The 18,289-nt window shown below is 51.6% G+C and overlaps 1 protein-coding gene across 1 annotated transcript; it reads left to right on the plus strand.

The window, feature by feature from the left end:
* Nucleotides 1–361: 361 nt before the first annotated feature.
* LOC104627312 (lysine-specific demethylase 2A-like) lies at nucleotides 362–18,256 on the plus strand (the record flags this gene model as incomplete). Its single annotated transcript, XM_010295463.1, has 12 exons — nucleotides 362–491; nucleotides 1,716–1,794; nucleotides 3,198–3,244; nucleotides 3,607–3,785; nucleotides 5,455–5,561; nucleotides 6,162–6,255; nucleotides 8,351–8,504; nucleotides 10,335–10,450; nucleotides 11,695–11,821; nucleotides 13,356–13,777; nucleotides 14,693–14,818; nucleotides 18,142–18,256. Coding segments are annotated over exons 1-12 (1,696 nt in total), but the record flags the coding sequence as incomplete, so codon positions are not given.
* Between the last annotated feature and the right edge of the window lie 33 nt (nucleotides 18,257–18,289).

The following is an 18,289-nucleotide window of genomic DNA, read 5'->3' on the forward strand; positions in this document are numbered from 1 at the left end:
CCCACAGAGCCCAACTTGCACAAATCTGTTGGTTGTAGGAGGAGCAAATCTGGTGTTTCAGTGGTGTGTTTTGGATCCAGGACAGATGTTGCCTAAGTAGATCTTCTCTGGCATGTCTCTCTTGAAAACTGATACCAGCAGTGCTTTTTGAGTGAGAGACCTAGTGGATAATATAACTTCGTGATATAGGGAGTAGAAGCGCGTAGGCTTCCCGGGGACCGCCTGCTGCTGGCCCAGGGCTCCCTCAGAGGCCCTGGCTGAGCTGTGCCAGGTTGAGATGAGGCTCTGGGAGGCCAGCTTGTTGTTCCTCCTGGTCCATAACTCTTACCTTCCTGGTCTGCTCTCTTCTCAGCGAGGCACGATGAGGCGGCGTTACGAGGACGATGGCATCTCCGATGATGAAATTGAAGGGAAGAGGACATTTGACCTCGAGGAAAAGCTGTCCACCAACAAGTTTAACTCCACCTTTGTGGTCTTCATGGAAGGCAAAGGTTTGTCTTGGGATTGCCGTGCTGCAGAGTGTGCTGCTGCTGTCAGTAACCAGACAGCTGCTGTGGTTGGCTGCTTCTCCAGTGAGGCATGGTGTGTGAGATGACCCTTCCCCAAGCCTTTCGTAGAAAGCTAACAGTGAGCGCAGTTGGATGTGCTCTTGTGCATCTGACTACGCCCAAAGCCTCCCTGACTGCCAACTTGAAGGGTGGTTACAAGGCAATTGTGGTGTTAATGAAATCCTTTCCCACTGTCCTATGTTTTGCTACCTTATACTTTCCATCCTTCTGTAAAGATGGGAAAGCTGTCTGCTGTTCACACCAGCTTTGTGCTTTCCTCTGCTGTAAACCGATTCACTTGCATAACCCAAGTAGCGCAGAGCAGGCGGGGAACGTTTCTGCCTGCTCCCCTGCAAGTCCTGCGCAGTCCCTAAACAGTTTGAAGGCAATGTGAGGCATCTTGGTGGAGGATTGGCTCAAGCCTGCTAAACCCTTGGGCCAGGGGAGCTGGTAACAGGGAGCGTGTGTGGGAAATGGCATGGAAGCTGCTCGGTCTGGAGAGCAGTGAGCCAGTGTGCAGTGTTGCAGGCCTGCTGGGACACGTGGCAGCCAGGAACGAGCGGGTTCGCCTGGGTCAGCACCTGTAATTGCAGCCACATGTCTACTAGTTGCTTAATTCAAAGACTATGTGGGATCTCTCCCCTTTCTTTCACCACGCATACGGCTCAGTGGGACGTCTTTTCATCGCACAGCCCGTGCAAGCTTCATGAGGATTTACCGTGAAGGAGGAGCATTTCTTCAAGGAGTCCCTTGCCTGGCTGTGGGCTTAGGGAAGTGAGGCCAAAAACCATGCTCTTCCCTTGTCTGGTGCAGCCTGTTGGATTAAACTCCCCCCACTCCCTGGGGGGCCTGTCTGAGGCTTTTCAGCAGCTCACACCATGCTGCTCGCAGAACTGCCGCAAAGGAGTTTCAGGATCTCCAAAGGGGTGTAGAAATAGCAAGGAGCAGGGCTCTCGTTGACTGGCTAGCCTTGCCACAGAGGTACAAGGAGGTTCCCGTGTCTCAACTGCACAGGGCCCTGAGCAACCTGATCTGAGTCTGAAGTCAGTCTGCTGGGAGCAGGGCTGGACTGGAGATCTCCAGAGATCCTCTCTAACCTCAGTTTGTCTATAATCCTCTGAAGGAGTCTCCCCTAACACCTTCCCTCTTTTTGTTTCCCCACACCAGACTTCACAGTTGAATACATCCAGCGGGGCGGCCTGAGAGACCCTCTCATCTTCAGGAGCTCTGATGGCCTGGGGATAAAGTAAGTCTTAGGGGCATAGAGTAGTGGATGACTCTGGCCTGATTTCTTGCCTCTCCCCACATTGCATGGGATCTGATCCCGGTAGCTGGATCTGTGCTCTGCCAAATTGGTATGACTGTGTCCTGTCCTCGCTGTTCTTTACGTGCAGTGAGCAGAGAGATGTATCTTCCACCTCAGTTACCCTGTTCTTACTAGTCTGTTTGGACTTAAAATGAGAGGTCTGAATTGGCTGTAGGTGATCACAATTCAACCAAATATGTGGAAAGTCCCGCTGCTGCTCTGATGCAACATCTGGCTGGGTTTCTCTCCTAGCAATATAGGCATCTATTGCCAGAGTCTCAAGCAATTTGTAGTATTTCTGGCATTTTCCAGAATTCCAACCTGATTTACCCAATATGGTTACTTCTAAACTGTCATCTGCCTCTCTTGCTACAGTAAGTCAACTAAGGTATACAGCTTTGAGTGTAAAGCTGTACCGATGCAAGACTTTGTGCTGGTTTGTGATGTTCATATAAATACGCTATGGGGTGGTAGATGTAGTATTACATACCTGAAAACTACATCAAATCATTACAGCTATCTTTTAAAAAATAAAAAAAAAACCTGATCTGATCCAGTGTTTCTGCTGGGTCAGTGGTTTTTGTTTTGATCAATACAAAAGAGGCATAAATTAGCCCTAGCAAACTTTGTCAGAGCCAGTGTCAGCAACACTGCTCTTAAATTCCTCAGCTGGCTGCGAATGGATGAGCAACATCTCATCCAGCGCGTGTGTACTCTACTGTGGTGAATTAGATAGAAAATTGTGCCGGGCTCAGTTTTAACTGCTGGGTGACTTGGGAGGGCAGAGATTTGGTACTGAGGATTACAGCGTGGGTGAAACTGGATTTCTCATGAGCTTTTGGTTATTCCTCTGGGTCAAGAGCTGCTTGAGTGGCTGCCTGCCCATTCTGCCTGTGACAGCAGTGTTTCTACAGAAAAGTATGCCAGTACAAACAGAGCAGTTATGCTGTGTCAGTGAAATACACTGCTTGTGCTGGTCTGGCTATGCCCTTTATATTGGGATAACTCATACGAGCAGTCTTTAAAATAAGACCTAGGATTGCTTAGCGTAAGGCCTGCTTGCTCATTTGCCAGAAGCCACTGTACAACAGCTCATGCTCTAGAGATGGTATATCCTATTCCCAAATCTGCTTCCCTAGCCAGAAGTTGGGCCCTGTGTTTCACCACAGCACGCAGCCCAGATCTATGCCTCCAGAGATATAGTTGCATGCTCTTCACCCACACCCAGGAGGCAAAAAGAAGCACGGTAGTATCTTCAAGATGCCCATACCAGGGTTACAGGTGAGAAGGGTCTGCAACCAGAAGCACTTCATGATTTTTTTAGCAAGGTGTTTGTCCTGCAGGATGCCAGATCCGGACTTCAGCGTGAATGATGTGCGGCTGTGTGTCGGTAAGTGTCTGGGGACAACCATGCACCTCTCTTGTGCTCTGGGCAGATAAGGAGGAATGGGGAGAGTCATCGGGTTTAGCAAAGCTAGAGGTCTGGCTTTGTAGCTCCCCCATGTGCCACTGCTTGAACCTGAGCCATCCTTCGCCAGCAGATCACAACTCTTACCTCTGAGTCTAGTTTGACCTGAAGCAGCTTCTGTTTCAATGTGGGTATGGAAGAAGATGAAGTTATGGGAGAGGCCAAGACATCACACTTGTGTGGGTGGGTTCTTTGGGGAAGGATCTCATGTCTCCTGGAGTCTCTTTTCTGGGTGGTCCATTGTGCACAGGGATGGTTCCAGTGACATCTGTCTGTTCTGGCAGGGAGCCGACGGATGGTGGATGTCATGGATGTGAATACGCAGAGGGATATTGAGATGTCCATGGCACAGTGGGCACGCTACTACGAAACACCCGAGGCTGAGCGGGAGAAACTTTACAATGTCATCAGCTTGGAGTTCAGCCACACCAAACTGGAGAACCTGGTGCAGAGACCTGCTACGGTGAGTGTGGCTCTTCCTTCTGCAGGAATGTCCTTTCCCTTGTGCTTGTGGTCCTCTGTAGGCGAGGTGCAGGCTGGCACTTGAATGCAGGAGGAGAGGAGCTGCTCTTAACATGCATGGGCTCAGCCAGAGATGTCACTGCCGTGCTCTGGAAGCCACTAGAGCTGATCCTGTGTTGACCTGGACCTCATCTGCTATAGCTGATCTCACAGTCAGGCTGTGCATCCCTCAGCTGTCATGACCATGGTCAAGTCCCTGGTGTGTCATTTTGCTGAGAGCCGACTTTTTCGTTAGCTGTCATCAGTTAGAGAAATGGAAGTGATTGGCTGAGGAATAATTAGAGCAAAGTAACCTGCTCCTGATGGCTGGTGATCAAGAAGAGGCACAGAGATTGAACAAGTACCTGAGTTTGAGTAGAGGGGTCAGATTTGTGCTCAGCCACAGTGAGTGTTGGGGACAGGATGGGGACGCTGGCTTCCAGCCTCTCCCAATTAGCTGATTCCACTGCCTGCCAAGACCTTGGCTGTCATTCAGTCTTGGGCCTACCTTCCCTCTGTGCTGTGCACTGCGCTGCTCTGATGCTTGGTGCGGAGCCCTCTCCTGCGTCCTGCAGCAGAAATCGGCTCTGTTGTGGCCAGAGAGGCGCAGGGCAGGGGTGGCTTGCCATAATGCATGTCCAGGTGTAAAACTCTAGCAGGGCTGAAATTGGACAGCAGAGCTCAGCAATGCTTGCTGCGTTTTGAGAGAGTAGCTAAAGCTTGGATGCTGGTTGAGCTTTGTGGTTTCCTTGGTGTTTGGAAACTATGCTCCTGTTAGGACAGCAACCCTGTGTTCAGCTGGGACTCCAGAGCATGGCAGGGAGGGTTTCTGATGCAAAGAGCTGGAATCTCTGAGGGCAGAGGAGGCCAAGACTGGAAGTGTGCCGGAAGCGGGGCAGGAGGCTCTTTGGCAGGGGGAAAATGAGTTGCCCTTACTGAAGCGTGGAAGGTGGGCTGAATGGGACAGACATCCTGGGCTCCCTCTGCAGTTGGTGGAGCGGAAGGGGCAGCTCTGTAGGGCCATTCACTTCTCTCTGTTAACTGCAGAGGGAGCCTGGACATCTCTGCCTGCTCTGGCTGTCCTGAAGCTTAGTGAGTTGAATCCCACCCTTGCAGATACTGCCCAGCATGTCATATATGTAAGCCCAGTGCACAGCAGTTCCTGCCTAGCCCCTAAGTAGAAGACCAGCATCCCAGTACCGTACTTGGGATCTTGCTGTGGTGGTTGCTGCTTGTGTGAATTCAGAGGCTCGCGGTACAGCAACTGGCATCAGAACAGCTGGTCGTAAGTGCTTTACATGTGGGATTGCGCCAGTGGCATCGGAAAGATTGCTGGGTGTGTGGGGGCCAAAAAGGGGGTGTCGTGGCCATTCAGCTAACACCAGGGCTTCCTTCCCTTCCTTGGTCCTGTCGTTTGTTGTGGGTGTGCTCTGGGCTCGACTGGCTGGCAGTCTGTGCAGCACCGCAGTGGCTTTGGTGGGCCCAGCGCAACCCTGCATCCCGCAGGTGCCCAGCCACACCCAGCTTACCAAGCAGGTAGTCAGTATAACTTCCAGGACAGCCTGGGGGTAGCAAAAGAAGTTACTGTGCCCCTTTCATCTCTACTCATGTCTCTCACCTTTCTGCTGTAGGTGGATTTGATTGACTGGGTGGATAACATGTGGCCCAGGCACCTGAAGGAGAGTCAGACAGAGTCTACGAATGCTATCCTGGAGATGCAGTATCCAAAGGTGCAGAAGTAAGTGACTTCCTGAGCTGTTCCAGTGGTGGCAGGCAGCAAAGCATCAATTGCAAGAAAACCGCCCAAGGGAGAAGCAGTTTGTACTGTGGGAAAGCGAGAGGAACAGTCTCCCTGTTTATTTCAGTGGGTGACGCTTGTCAGGACACTGCAGTTAGTTACTTAAGCCCCTGCTGAATTCCGTGTGGAAAGGTAGTCGTGTGGCTTCTAGGAGCTCACTGCGCTTTGGGGAAACTCTTGGTGCTGACCACCCTGAGATATCTAGAGTCGGTTGAGCTGTTAGGCGCTGCTCATCAGGCCCTGTAGGCCAGACCTGTGATATGGGGGTTTCTAGAGCTGCCAGGTGTGTGAGGATGAGAGCTCGCCTCTTGCCTGGACTAGATTTTTTTGTGGGGATGTGATATAAATGCTAAGTGAGCTCTTCCGCAAACCACCACCTCCCTGCAAAGGGCTTAGCGCTGCAGTTAATTGGTTTCTGGCACTGCTCTGAGCCATTGGCCTGGGTTTGGGTAGCCCATTCCCTTTTGAAGACATTGTATCTGCTCTATAAATGTGGATCACCACTCATTTTCACCTTATTGTCATCTTGTTTTCCACCAGGTACTGTCTGATGAGTGTCAAGGGCTGCTACACAGATTTCCACGTGGACTTTGGTGGTACTTCTGTGTGGTACCACATCCACCGAGGGGGAAAGGTAGGAGGACAGTCCCTGTTGGGAAAGTTACAGACGCTTTGAGAGTGGCTTTTAGTCTATTTTCTTGTTGATCCTTGAAGATGCAGGTCCCAGACAGCGAATTGAATTCTTTCCACCCTAAACGTGTTTATCTGTGGTTCTTGGAAGTAGTTCAGGCCCTCAGAGGTCCATCAGGCACAGGCTGAAAACCCATGCTTGTAGAGATGATGCTGAGACAACCTTACAAAAGATTAAATGACCTAGGGTAGAATAACCCAATTCATCCAGTGCCTTGGGCTTCTGAGAGATCATCTGGCTACGTGGCTGATCACCTCTTGGTGTGGTGCAAATAGCACACTGGGAGCAGCAGCAAACAGAAGAAAGATAATTAAAGATGAATGGGAGCCTCTCCTAAAGCTAAGCTGTCCAGGGGTTTTAAATAGCCAACAAATGTGTGAGGGGTCACCTTAGAACATCAAGTGACTTCAAAAGCAGAAGCATTTGAACTGAAGGTTAGTGACAGGCCTTCACTGCAAAAGCCTTGGATGATTGAGTGAGAAGTAGCTCTGAAACACTGTCAGAGCTGAGCTGCTTGTCTGGAGCTACTTCCTGTAGCTGAGCTCAGCCCAAGATACGAAAACTGAACCCCAAGCTCCTTTTTGAATTTTGTTTTTTCTGGTTACAGACTTCATCTGAGTGCAATGTTTATTCACTGATGGATGACTTCCAGTTATAATTGTGCAGGGATTTCCCTGTGCCAGGCATCCGTCACCCCAGCTGTGTGTTGTACTAGGGCCTGGCTTGGAAGAAATCTGTCTGGAAGGGGATCTGGGGAGGTGCCAATCTGCCCATTTGCCCTTAGGCAGGGTGAATTGCACCTTAAGCTCCCCTTTACAGGTGGGGATGTTGTATTTTGTCTTTTAACTTTCAGAAAACAAATCTCTAATAGTTTGGGTGCTGTATCACTGAAAAGGCTAGCTAGTACTTGAACAATTGAGTCGGACACCCTAGCTAGCGTTTCCGCTGCCCTAGAGAGCACAGTCACGGTCAGAGCATGATGCTTAGTATGAAGTTCTTGCTGGGAAAACCTGCCCTCTGACTGCCTGGGACTCAACCCGTGCTTTAGCTTTACCGCTAGAACAGCATGGAAGAGCTTGTATTCAGGTTTTCGCTGACTGCAGTTGTCAGCTCTACTGTAGTCAAGGAGACTTTGCACTGCTGTCCAGGGAGGGCAGCGACGCAGACAGAATCATCGTAGTACCTTTGAATCAATGCAGTTGGAGCAGCAAAATCCGGTGGTAGTTCGGCTTAGTATTATGAGGAAAAGCTAATGTGGAGGAAAGTATCCTGTAGTGCGGAATTTACCAAAGGCAGGTCCCACCCCTTGCCCAGGGAAATGCACCTAGCTCCTGAGTTAGCCCTTGTGAACAATTAGAAAAGACTTCACTGCTTCTGATAAAAAAACATCAGCCATCTAGGGCTGAATTCATGAGGAAGTCAGGGGGTAGAAAAGGCTGCCTTTGGTGGTTGGACAGCTTCTGAGAAAGCCATGGACAGCCTTAGGATAGGGAACCTTTTCGCTTGTAGCTGCTATGGAAGAAGTATGCTGCTGAAGCTGGCTGGCTGGACTCCCTCCACAAGCATTGAAGGCTGATCTCTAGGAAAAAACTCTTGTCACTTCTTTAGAATCATTTAGGTTGGAAAGGACCTTTAAGAACATAGAGGTGCAAATCTCTAGTTAAGTTGAAGGTCTTACCTGGCAGAAACATGCAGATAGATGTCACCTTTGTCTGTAACACTCTGATGCCTTCAGTGGGCTCTATATCTCTTGGCACTCATGTTGTAAATACTACAAAGCATCCCAAGCTCAGCCTGCCTGTGGTGCTCAGTGCATCAGATCAGGAAGGACCTCGTTCAGCAGCTTGCCCTCTCAAATGGGACTATTGTTCAGGTCACTCTGCTGGGTATTTCCGCAGGCTTGCATCCTCTGTGGGTGGGGAGAGGAAGAGATTTAGATGTCTGGAGAGGGAGCAGGGCAGGTTTGGCAGAAGCAGGGAGTAGCCCCTTGTTGTTAACTATGTTATGACTGACATACATGTGTTCTCCTTACTTGCAGATCTTCTGGTTGATCCCTCCTACACCCCAGAACCTGGAGCTCTATGAAAACTGGCTTCTCTCAGGGAAGCAGGGAGACATTTTTCTTGGGGACAGAGTGTCAGAGTGCCAGCGCATCGAGCTCAAGCAGGGCTACACATTTGTCATCCCCTCAGGTACCGCAGGGTGGGCAGGTGCATCCTGGCCTTTGCCAGGTTTGTGGCAAGAGGCTGAAATTCCTGGGACACAAATCAGAACAGGCAGGATTTAGTTTTCTCTCTCATGAGTAACTGGGAGAGGGAGATGTGATGTGGCTCTGTCCTCTTGCTTGGCAGCTCCCGAAACATGGCTGTCATGGCACTGTGGATTCAGCCCAGGCGACAGGAAAGCTGTGGCTGGCTCACATCACGCTTGATCAATTATTAAAGACGGCTTTCCCAGAGCCCGTCACGTTGACATGCAGAGCAGTGCACGTTGAGGACAGAGGCTGGCCCAAGGCAGCACAACTCCTCAGCTTCCTGAGTCTTTTGTGAAATCTCTGCAGAGTTATGTTCAAATTGTGAAGCAAGAAAGGGAGCCAGTGTGTGAGTTTAAGGAGCAAAGTGACTGCTCTGGACACGAGGAAAGACAATTGAAGTCTGCATGTACTGGAGATAGGAGAATTGGAAAGCATGTAGCTAGAAGTGGATGTTGGAAAACTCTGAATCCCACTAGGGAGCTGGGAAGCAGTAACATGGAGAGACTTGCAGGTAACTGCTTTGCAGAGGGCTTGGGCAAGGGGACTTTGAGGCTGGGAGTGGGAACACTGAAAAGAGTGAGGAGAGATCTTTAGCCTGACTTGGCTTAGCAAGCAGAATAATTGGAGAACATCAGCAATGTCTTGCATGCACAGTTAGTCCAGTGCTGTGCTAGAAGACGCCGAAGGCAGAAGAGATGAGGCAGGTGAAAAAGCAGCTCAAGCTGGTTGTTTGCAAGGACTGGCTCACAGCCTGTTAGGAGCTGTGATGGAGTCTTGGGACGTCTGTAAAATGTTGTGCTTGCAGTAGGGAATATTCCCTTGCAAGGCGAAAGATTGTTGGGCCCTTCTGAAGGCTTCAAATAAAACTGTTGCATAAAAATTGTGTCCACAAGACTGTCTCAGATGTCAAAGGCCGCTGTAACCTGCCGTTTCATCTCCAACAGCAGTGCAGGAATAAGCTGTGTTGTAGCTCACAGCGGCACCGGGAACAGAAACCACCAGGGATTGCACAAGTTACTCATCTGAGTCCTGTTATCACGACTGACACTTCTTTTGAATTGAGGGCCCCGTCCTAAGGAAAAAACCATGCTGGAATTCCCAAGATGTTGGGCTTGGCTGGATCGCTTAGCCTTGGAGATAACTCAAGTCCCAGCTCTGTTGTTACTTTGAGGGTATTTTAATTGTTGAACAGACTTGGGAAGGCTGTTTTCCTTGTTGCTGATGTTCTTAGGCCTAACACAACTAGAAAGCAACTTTGCAGAGACACCAGGATGACAAAAAGCTATGGACAGGAGGTGGATACTGGCACATATGGGAGGATGTGAGGCCAGATCCACAGGTGTATTTAAGTGCCAAAGTACAAGTCTGTCTCTAGCTCTTAGATGGGTTAAGTGAGCTGGGTATTGAGTAATTCAGCAGTGACACTTCAGGTGGACATCGTTGCTGTAACACAGCAATGTCCGCCTTCCTCAAAGAGTCTCTGGTCCCATCCTAGCCCCCTGCTGCTGCTGGGGCTGGCTGATGTGACAAGGGGTCAATAGCTAGTCTGTGTGTTTGCAGCTAACCTGGGTGCAGGTTAAGGGTGCGCCTGTCAGGGTGGATTTAGCTGAGCTGCGTGAAGGTTGTGCAGATTTGACGGCCCTGCTCTGAGGAGCGCAGTTCGTAAGAGTCTGCAAAGGAACTGGAGTTAGTAGGGACTGTCAGTTGTGAGACTTCAACCTCACCTAGTCACTCAGAAGGATTCTTCAAACTCTGCTTTCTCTCCAAGGTTGGATCCATGCTGTCTACACTCCCATGGACACACTGGTTTTCGGAGGCAACTTCTTACACAGCTTCAACATCCCTATGCAGCTCCGGATCTACAGCATCGAAGACCGCACGCGGGTAAGGACCTGCAGGAGAGCTGGGAGGACGTGGCCTCCCGCGATGGCGGGGAGGGTGCGGCCAAGAGCGGTGGTGTGCAGGCAGGCAAGCTGAGCCTCACCCTGTGACAGACCGCTCAAACTCCAGCGGTCTGCAAGCAAGATGCCCTGGCCTGCTAGATGTACGGCAGGAGCTTGGGCAGAGGGGCAGCCTGCGGTGTGCACTAAGGCTTGTTGAGTTCCTTCATGCTGCCTCCAGACTGACACCAGGCTTCCGAGGGGGCTGGAAGCCTCGCTGTGAGTGTGACTGGGACTTCCCCAGGCCACCTTCCTAGGGAAGAAGGCGGCAGCAACATGGCCATGGGAGTGCATCCAGTGTGTTGCCTCTTCCGTTACCTGGCTGCCTTTTGGCTGCTGGTTGCTGTTGATCTTAGACTGTGATGTGGCCTAAGATGACTAAAACTAAAGGCTTCTTGAGGTCTTGAGCAGAGAACACTGTCAGCAAGTGGGTGTTCTCGCTTGCTCATTGTGGAGATGTGGGTCCTGCAGAGAATCCTCGGGACATGCCTGGGCTGTGATGGACGGACTGTTGGCCTCTCTGAAGCAGTTCAGGGTGCTGCAGCAGCCAGGACCTGTGGGTTAGCACTCAGATGTCAGACTATCACCCAGAGCAGCTGAGACGTACATAGGACGATGGAGTGTGTGCCTGCTCCACCCTGGGCAGGGTAGCCTCAGGAAGGTGTGAGGCAGGCAGCAGGGTCAGGGCCATCTTCTGCCTGCGTGTGAATTGCCAGGCTGATGTGACAGAGCCCCAGTAGCACTCTGCTAAATAGCTGAGGTGGTAACACCTCTCTTAATAGACCAACCCTTTCCCTGCCACCATACAAATACTGTCAGATGCTGTGCTGGGGCTTAGGAAGAGGGCTTGAACCTTTAACTGAAATCTTTCATGGCATCTGTCACTCTCTCCTTGTACTAATGAGAAGGAGGTCTGGGGGGAAGAGCTGCAACCCTAACAAAGAAAAATAAAATCTTAATGGCTTGTGAGTAGTGCCTGGTCTCTGCTCTGCCTGGTGATAACATTCTTCTGCAAGGAGAATTGCATCAGGCTGCCAGAAGCATGAATGATGCTGTTAAACATGTACACGCGTTTCCTGTCTCTCAGGAGGGGATCGGTCTGGTTTGAGGCAGCAGTAATAAGAGCTATCTCTGCAGCCCAGTGGTGAAGGCAGCCTGAGCTGATCCCCTTCCCCTTGCCTCTTGCAGGTCCCAAATAAGTTTCGTTATCCCTTCTATTACGAGATGTGTTGGTATGTGCTGGAACGCTATGTCTACTGCATCACCAGCCGCTCACATCTGACCAAGGACTTCCAGAAGGAATCGCTCAGTATGGGTAAGCCCGCGGCGTTGGCTGTCCAGCCCTTATTCCTTCCTCACCTGTATCGTAAGCGGTTTCTTGCACCCTCCTGCTGGGGTACTGCCAGGCTCAGCAGCGCAGTGGGCCGGGGAGGGCTGTGTGGGAAGAATTTGGGACCATCGCTTCCTCGATTTTGCAAGGTGGTTTCTTTGGGTATTTCCTCCTTTTTTGCTGTTTGCTGTACTGAGCAGTCAGAGGGCATTGCAAATTGGCTGAAGGAGGTGCAATTTATTTCTTTTCATTTGAGTAAGGAGTCAAAACTAGCCAGACTTTTGCTTCCTCCTTTGCCCCTGCAACAGGCCAGGTTCCCTGCAGCTGCAAAACCAGCACACAAGTTCCTGCCCTTGCTGGTACATGCAAAGCCTTTAACAGAAGAGGCAGAGGGAAGTTGCAGTAACCACCACTGTGCTGTGAGCTGCGGGGCAGTAATGCTTTCTTGCTGGCCAGGGCCTTCCTGCACGCAGAGTTTAAAGTGCTGTCAAGGTTATGTGGAAGGGAGCGCAGGGAGTGTCTCACAAAAGGAATGTTTGGCCTCCTTACAGCCGAGGCAAGCGGGGCCTGAGCAGTGGTTCAAGAGATGATTTCTTACAGACACCCTTCTGCAGAGTGGGAGGCAGTTGCATAGCCTCCACCCAAGGCCCTTGAAGTAAATCTGTCCTCACTCTCCTAAGAGGCTGTAAATGCTGACTTCTGGGCACCTCTCCTCACAGCCACAGCCTCTTTGGGGCCTTCGACTTCTGTCCAAGGGGCCCTAACAGAGGGATGTGGCTCCCAGCTATTGTTCTTTTCCTGTGGTTCTCTGGAGATCTCCCGCAGCACTTGGTTTGGGAAAGTCTGTCTGTGTCCTCCTCCTGCCTGGAGGCCTCCAGTGCCTTCATTGCCCCTTCTCTACCACTGAGCAGCGTGAAGTGGGAACTAGTGCAGAGCTGAAACGAAGGGAGCTGGAGAGCCCCCTTCCCTTTTACTGTCAGGGAAGGGTGCTTTATTGTGCACAGTCAGGCTCGGAGACCTCATGGTCCACATCCTCTCTCTCCCATCATGAAGGCAGGATCAAAGTCCCAAGTCTCTCCCAGGACCAGATGGCTGGAGATCCCAAGCCCTCCAAAGCAAAGTCAGGTTGGATGGGGCTTTGAGCAACCTGATCTAGTGAAAGATGCCCCTGCCCATGGCAGGGGGATTGGACTGGATGATCTTTAAAGGTCCCTTCCAACCCAAACCATTCTAGGATTCTATGAAATTCAGTCTAGGGTGTTGCTGTCTCTTCCTCTGGGAGGTTTTCCCATGTTCTGTGCTTCTCCCTCCCACAAAACGAGCCAGGAATGGGAAGGGGTTTTAATTGCTCTTTTCTAGCTGATACATGCCCCATCGTTTCCTCTCGCCTTGTCCCCGTATGTTTCCGTTGCCCCAGCATCTCTGGTAACTGGGAGGATTCCTCTAGCAACTGAATGCCTCCTGTGGGTGACTGTCTGGCCACTGTGCTCTTCTCTCACTCTTTTCTCCATTGTGGCAGATATGGAGCTGAGCTCCTCGGACTCGGTAAACATGGAAGAGGAGGAGGAGGAAGAGGAGGAGGAGGATGCAGCAGGGAAGGAACCCAGGCGACCAGTCACAAGGCGATCTGTTCTCACCAGCCCCATAGCCAATGGTGCCAGTGTGGACTATGATGAACTGGGCAAGAGCTGCCGGAGCAGCCTGCCGGGTCTGAAGAAGACCCCATCTATAGACTCTTCCGACTCCAGCCGGGGCTCCCAAAACGGCCAGGCCTGGGACCCAAATGGTGGCAGCCCGCGCAAGAGCAGGAGGGTGCACCTGACACAATTTGAGCTGGAGGGGCTGCGCTGCCTCGTGGACAAACTGGAGTCACTCCCTCTGCACAAGAAGTGTGTTCCCACCGGCATTGAGGATGAGGACGCCCTCATCGCTGACGTCAAGGTACGTAGACGCGAGGGAGACTCAGGCGCTGCCATTCCTCGGGGCCACAAGAAAGTGGATATACCCTGGTAGCATCAGAGATGGAAGGGAATTTCCCCACAAGGATGCTGTGCTTGACTGTGACTTTACCCCCATCCTGGCGTAAGGGGGTGGTGTGTCTTCAGGCTTGGTGTGCTCTTCTTCCTCTACATGAGGCTAATGTTACACCAGCTGATGCTGAGGGACAGCCCTGGCTTGGATTTTGGGTTGGGGCTAGCAGGAGCAGTAACTGCTCCCAGCCAGCATGGCTGAGACTCCTCTGGAGACCCTCTGGGCCGCTTAACGGGCATCAGCGCAGGAGTGCTCATTTGCGATGCAGTTCGTTTCCCATTCTGGGTGTGAAATCCTTGGGCTGCTGGACACTGTGACAGTTGGAGCCCTTTCCTTGCCTCAGGTGCATTTGGCCTTGTTTCTTTCGGTTGTTTGCACAGGATGTGACCTTAGGTTATACAAGTCCTCACCCCCCCGCCCCAGCTTTACACCCTGAGCTGTATCTGCTAGTCCTGTTGTGCTGACTCCATGAGCTTTGGTGTTTTAGCCCTTTCAGCACTGCAGTGAGAATGTCAGCCTCCCTCTATTCCCCAGAAGTCCGTTTTAGTGCCTAAAACCACAGTTACCTTCTGCTCCCTTCCTTGTTGATCTGTTCAGCTGCTTGCCTGTGCTGAAGCTGACATCGAGATGCAGCCATGGGTGTATTCTGTCTTTGCCATCATGTTTTTTTTCCGAGCACTGTCTCCTGCCTTTTTTTTGTGGATCATTTGGTACAACCCAGCGCTCTGCTGCATTGGGAGCAGAGGGCGCAGCTCTGGGGTCCCAGGGTGGGCTGTCATGTGCAGGCTGAGCTCTGGTGGAGCTTGGCTGCAGGGGTGGGAGTAGGTGCTGTTAGAGGAGTGCGCTTCTGGTTTCCTGTGGCTTTTTCGAGCGTGTGCTGTGGCCTTGGAGTATGCAACGCATGTGTTTCTGAGCCACCGTGGTGGAGTGGCCTTGGCCCTGCCACGGAACGTATGATGCTCTGGAGAAACTCAAGCTGTGAGCGCTGTGTTTCACCCTTGGACTGAGAGAGGGAGGCTGGTGCTGGGTGTTCTGAAAGGCAGCGCATTCAAGGTTGTTGGGTTGTTGGTGTTTAGCTGGGTTTTGAGACCTGTTCAAAGGACTTATGTTCTGGAGCTAATGGACATGTGCCTATGGTTTTGATGGGACCCATTAGCCCCTGTGTCCGGTTGTACCTTGCAGATGAGCTGCCAAAGTCCCTGCAGTCTGGTCAGAGCAAACGGCTTCCCTTGAAGGACTTGCTCCTTAAAGCTGGCTGTCCTCTGAGGCTCAGAAGTGTCCTGAGCAGCAGGACTGTCCCTCAGGACTAGCAGCTGTGCTACAGGGCATCCTCAAGGCCTGAAGGTCCTTAGTCATCAGACTGCAGTGGTTGGAGAAAACAGGAAAAGTTTGTCAAACTACATTAAACCTTTACTTTCAAAACTTACATTTTCCTTAGAGATGATGGAACTGGCAAAATGTAGGTTGGCTTATAAAACCTGAAAAGGGATAAGACTTTTTTAGCTAAACATTTTAACTGCTCTGGTCACTGAAATGCCTGATGAGTGAGGTCTAATTTGCAGCATCAACAGCTTGTGTGGAGAACACCTTTTTTAAAGCAGGACAAGTTGTTACCAAGCTAGAGCCTTGAAGTGGCCATCCATGCATCTGTAACTCATGATGTGGGATACAGATCCTAGTTCAGTCATGTTTCCTTTGTAAGCTTCAGTATAACTCCCTCCTCTAATAGCTTTTGTGTTCTGGCACAGCTGTAGCTGACTCTCCCAGAACACGGTCCTACCGTGGCTGTACATAAGCGTGGCCCTTCCCTTCTCCGGTCGTCTTCTGATGCTCCTGCCTTCCCTCACAGCTCTTGGGAGGTGTGATCCGTGTGGGGTCCCTCGTGCTGCACCCCAGACCTGGATCCCTTCTGCTAATCTGCTGTTTCTCTTTATGTGCTTGTGGAGAACCAGAGCCTAATCCAAGGCTCTGGTGGAGCGCTAGTGACAAGCTAAACGGAAAGCATGTGTCTTCCACCGCATCTTAGCCTGGCTCTGGGGCCATCGATCTGCAGCAGGTACTGTTATCCTTACATCACCAGGTGAGGTCATTAACAGACCTGAGATCTTGCCAACAGGACCATTGGGAAAGACCTACTCTAAAGACGCACATAATCAGCGTCTTTTCAGGGCTCACCAACTTTGCCGTCGCTATGTAGCTGTGTCCACTTAGGCAGACGCTGCGTTGTGGAAGGGTTTTGTGGCTGTTTATTTGGTTGGTCTGCTACCCGGTATCAGAACATGGTATTTTCTCATCGTAGAGCCCTGATACGTTGGCATCTTGATCTGCCTGTCAGATCAAACATCCTACCACACTTCCTGCCACCCTCTGCTAACCGGTGTCCCCAGGCACACTGGAGCAGGCACAGAGCGGGAGAATGCTGCCTTTTCCCACAGCTTCTTGGGTGGTGATCGTGACCTCGGGATGCCCATGCGTCAGGTCACGTGAAGAAATAGGCTTCTGTGTCCTGTCATGGGTTGAGCCTGGAGCCATCACATGGTGGGACATGACACTTCAGATGTGACAAAGATGTGCTTCCAGCTCCATGGCAGGAGGGATTGTCGGTCTGCTGAGATTCTGTAAACAAGGCTGCATCAGGCATCTTCAATAGGAAGAAGCATGTTGCCTCTCCTTAACTTTTCTAGCTTTGCCTGTCACCCTTGGAAGGCTCCTGCTCTCCAGTAACTTAAATTGGAGGGCTCCCAGAAATCAGAATAGCTTCTAGCACTGCCTCAGGAGAAGATCTGCCTTTGTGAAATGAGATTGTGAACATGTTGCCTTGTAGCACCGATGCCTTGCTGAAAAATCTCTGTGCATTTGGTGATGCCTCTGTGGATGGTCTGGACTGGAGGTGCTGGAAGGATCATTGGCAAAGAAGGAACTTCTGAGAGGTTCTGTTGCCTTTTGACTGTTTCTGTCCATCGCTTGTGACCCCTCCCCTTGGGGTGTGCTGGTTTCCCTTATTTAGGCTTCAGAGGAGCGGGATGGTCCATGAGGCTCTGGCTTTGGAGCTGTCAGACCTGTTGTTGGCTGACTTGTGCGGAGCTGAGCCCACGTCTGAACCGTTTGCTTGCTGCAGTGCCACCTCACTGAGTAACTGGCCTCAGTAACTGGCACAAACGGGTTATATTTGTGCTCTGCCTGAGGTGGTGGAGCACCAAGCATTGTAGAAAAGCTTCTTCCAGAAGCATGGATCCTGTCTCCGGGACTTCATCTCAAAGCTTCTGGTCTGGCATTGCCCACGTACCTGGCTCTCCAGGTGTCCGAGTCTCCCCATGATCAGACATGCCCTTGTTCCTCTACAAATGCACGTTACTCTTCTCGTCTGCTTGGTCTGCTCCTCCTGTGGGTCACATCTGTCTGAAACGTTCCCTGTGCCTCATGCTCTCCTTTCCCTGCCCCAGTAAATCTGCCAGCTGGAATCTGCTTTCCCGAGACAGTTTTTTCTCCAGGTCCTCAGGTCTAAGAGAAGCAGCAAACATGGTCACTGTCCAAATGGACCAAATGGGAGCGCTGCAGCCTGGAGTACCAGGGGCCAAAAAACCCTCTGCTGTCCTGCCTGACCAGGCATCACCTCAGCGTGTCATCTGATGGGCTTGACCTTGGCAACGTTGACAGAGGAGCCACCCTGCACATCCTCTGCTCTGGGCCAAACCACGCTGCAGGGCTGGGCGTCCCCAGTGTGATGCAGCCAGCGAGAGCCACGGAGAGCCTGTGCGGGGGCCTGAGGGCATCATTGATGGCTGCATCAGGTGGTGACAGCCTGGACCCCCAAGTGCCTGGTCAGTGTGGCCCGGTGGCTTCCCAGGCTCTCCAGGGACAGGAGAGCCAAAAACTGAGGTTGCCTGCAGATGCTTTGTCTGCATCGGGAATGGGAGCAGTCGCTGTTCTCAACTCCTGCTTTGGGGAGCTTGCTTTATTTCAAGAGTTTTCCTCCATTTTAATTGTGGTGGTCTGTAGCTGGGGTGGGGGCTCTCAGGGAACTGGGGCTGCTGGGGGACACCTTGCTTCGCCCGGTGTGGGTTTGTCCCCCTCTAGTGGCTAGGTCACCGGTGGCTTTGGGACTACAGCTGCTCCCAAACTTGGCTGACGGGATGTTTGTCAGGGGAAGTTTGTGCACCCAGGTCAGCAGGGTGTGGGTGCAGTCCCTGCAGCCTGCGCATTTTGGGGGGCTCATTCCCCTTGCCTTAATTTAAAAGCCCTTTCTCCCTGCTCACACCAGTGCTGTCTCTTAGATCCAGGTGGCTTCGGCTTCCAGCAGGAACCCTGAAAACTGCCTCGGAGAAGACAAAAGAAAGGCATTGGGGAGGCTGGGCGTGAGCAGGGTCGTGGGCCGGCAGGCGGGCTGGGGTAAGGGCTCTCCTCTGCGCTCTCGCCAGCCTG

Source organism: Phaethon lepturus, unplaced genomic scaffold (genome assembly GCF_000687285.1).
Source record: "Phaethon lepturus isolate BGI_N335 unplaced genomic scaffold, ASM68728v1 scaffold44489, whole genome shotgun sequence".
NCBI classification, from domain to species: domain Eukaryota; kingdom Metazoa; phylum Chordata; class Aves; order Phaethontiformes; family Phaethontidae; genus Phaethon; species Phaethon lepturus.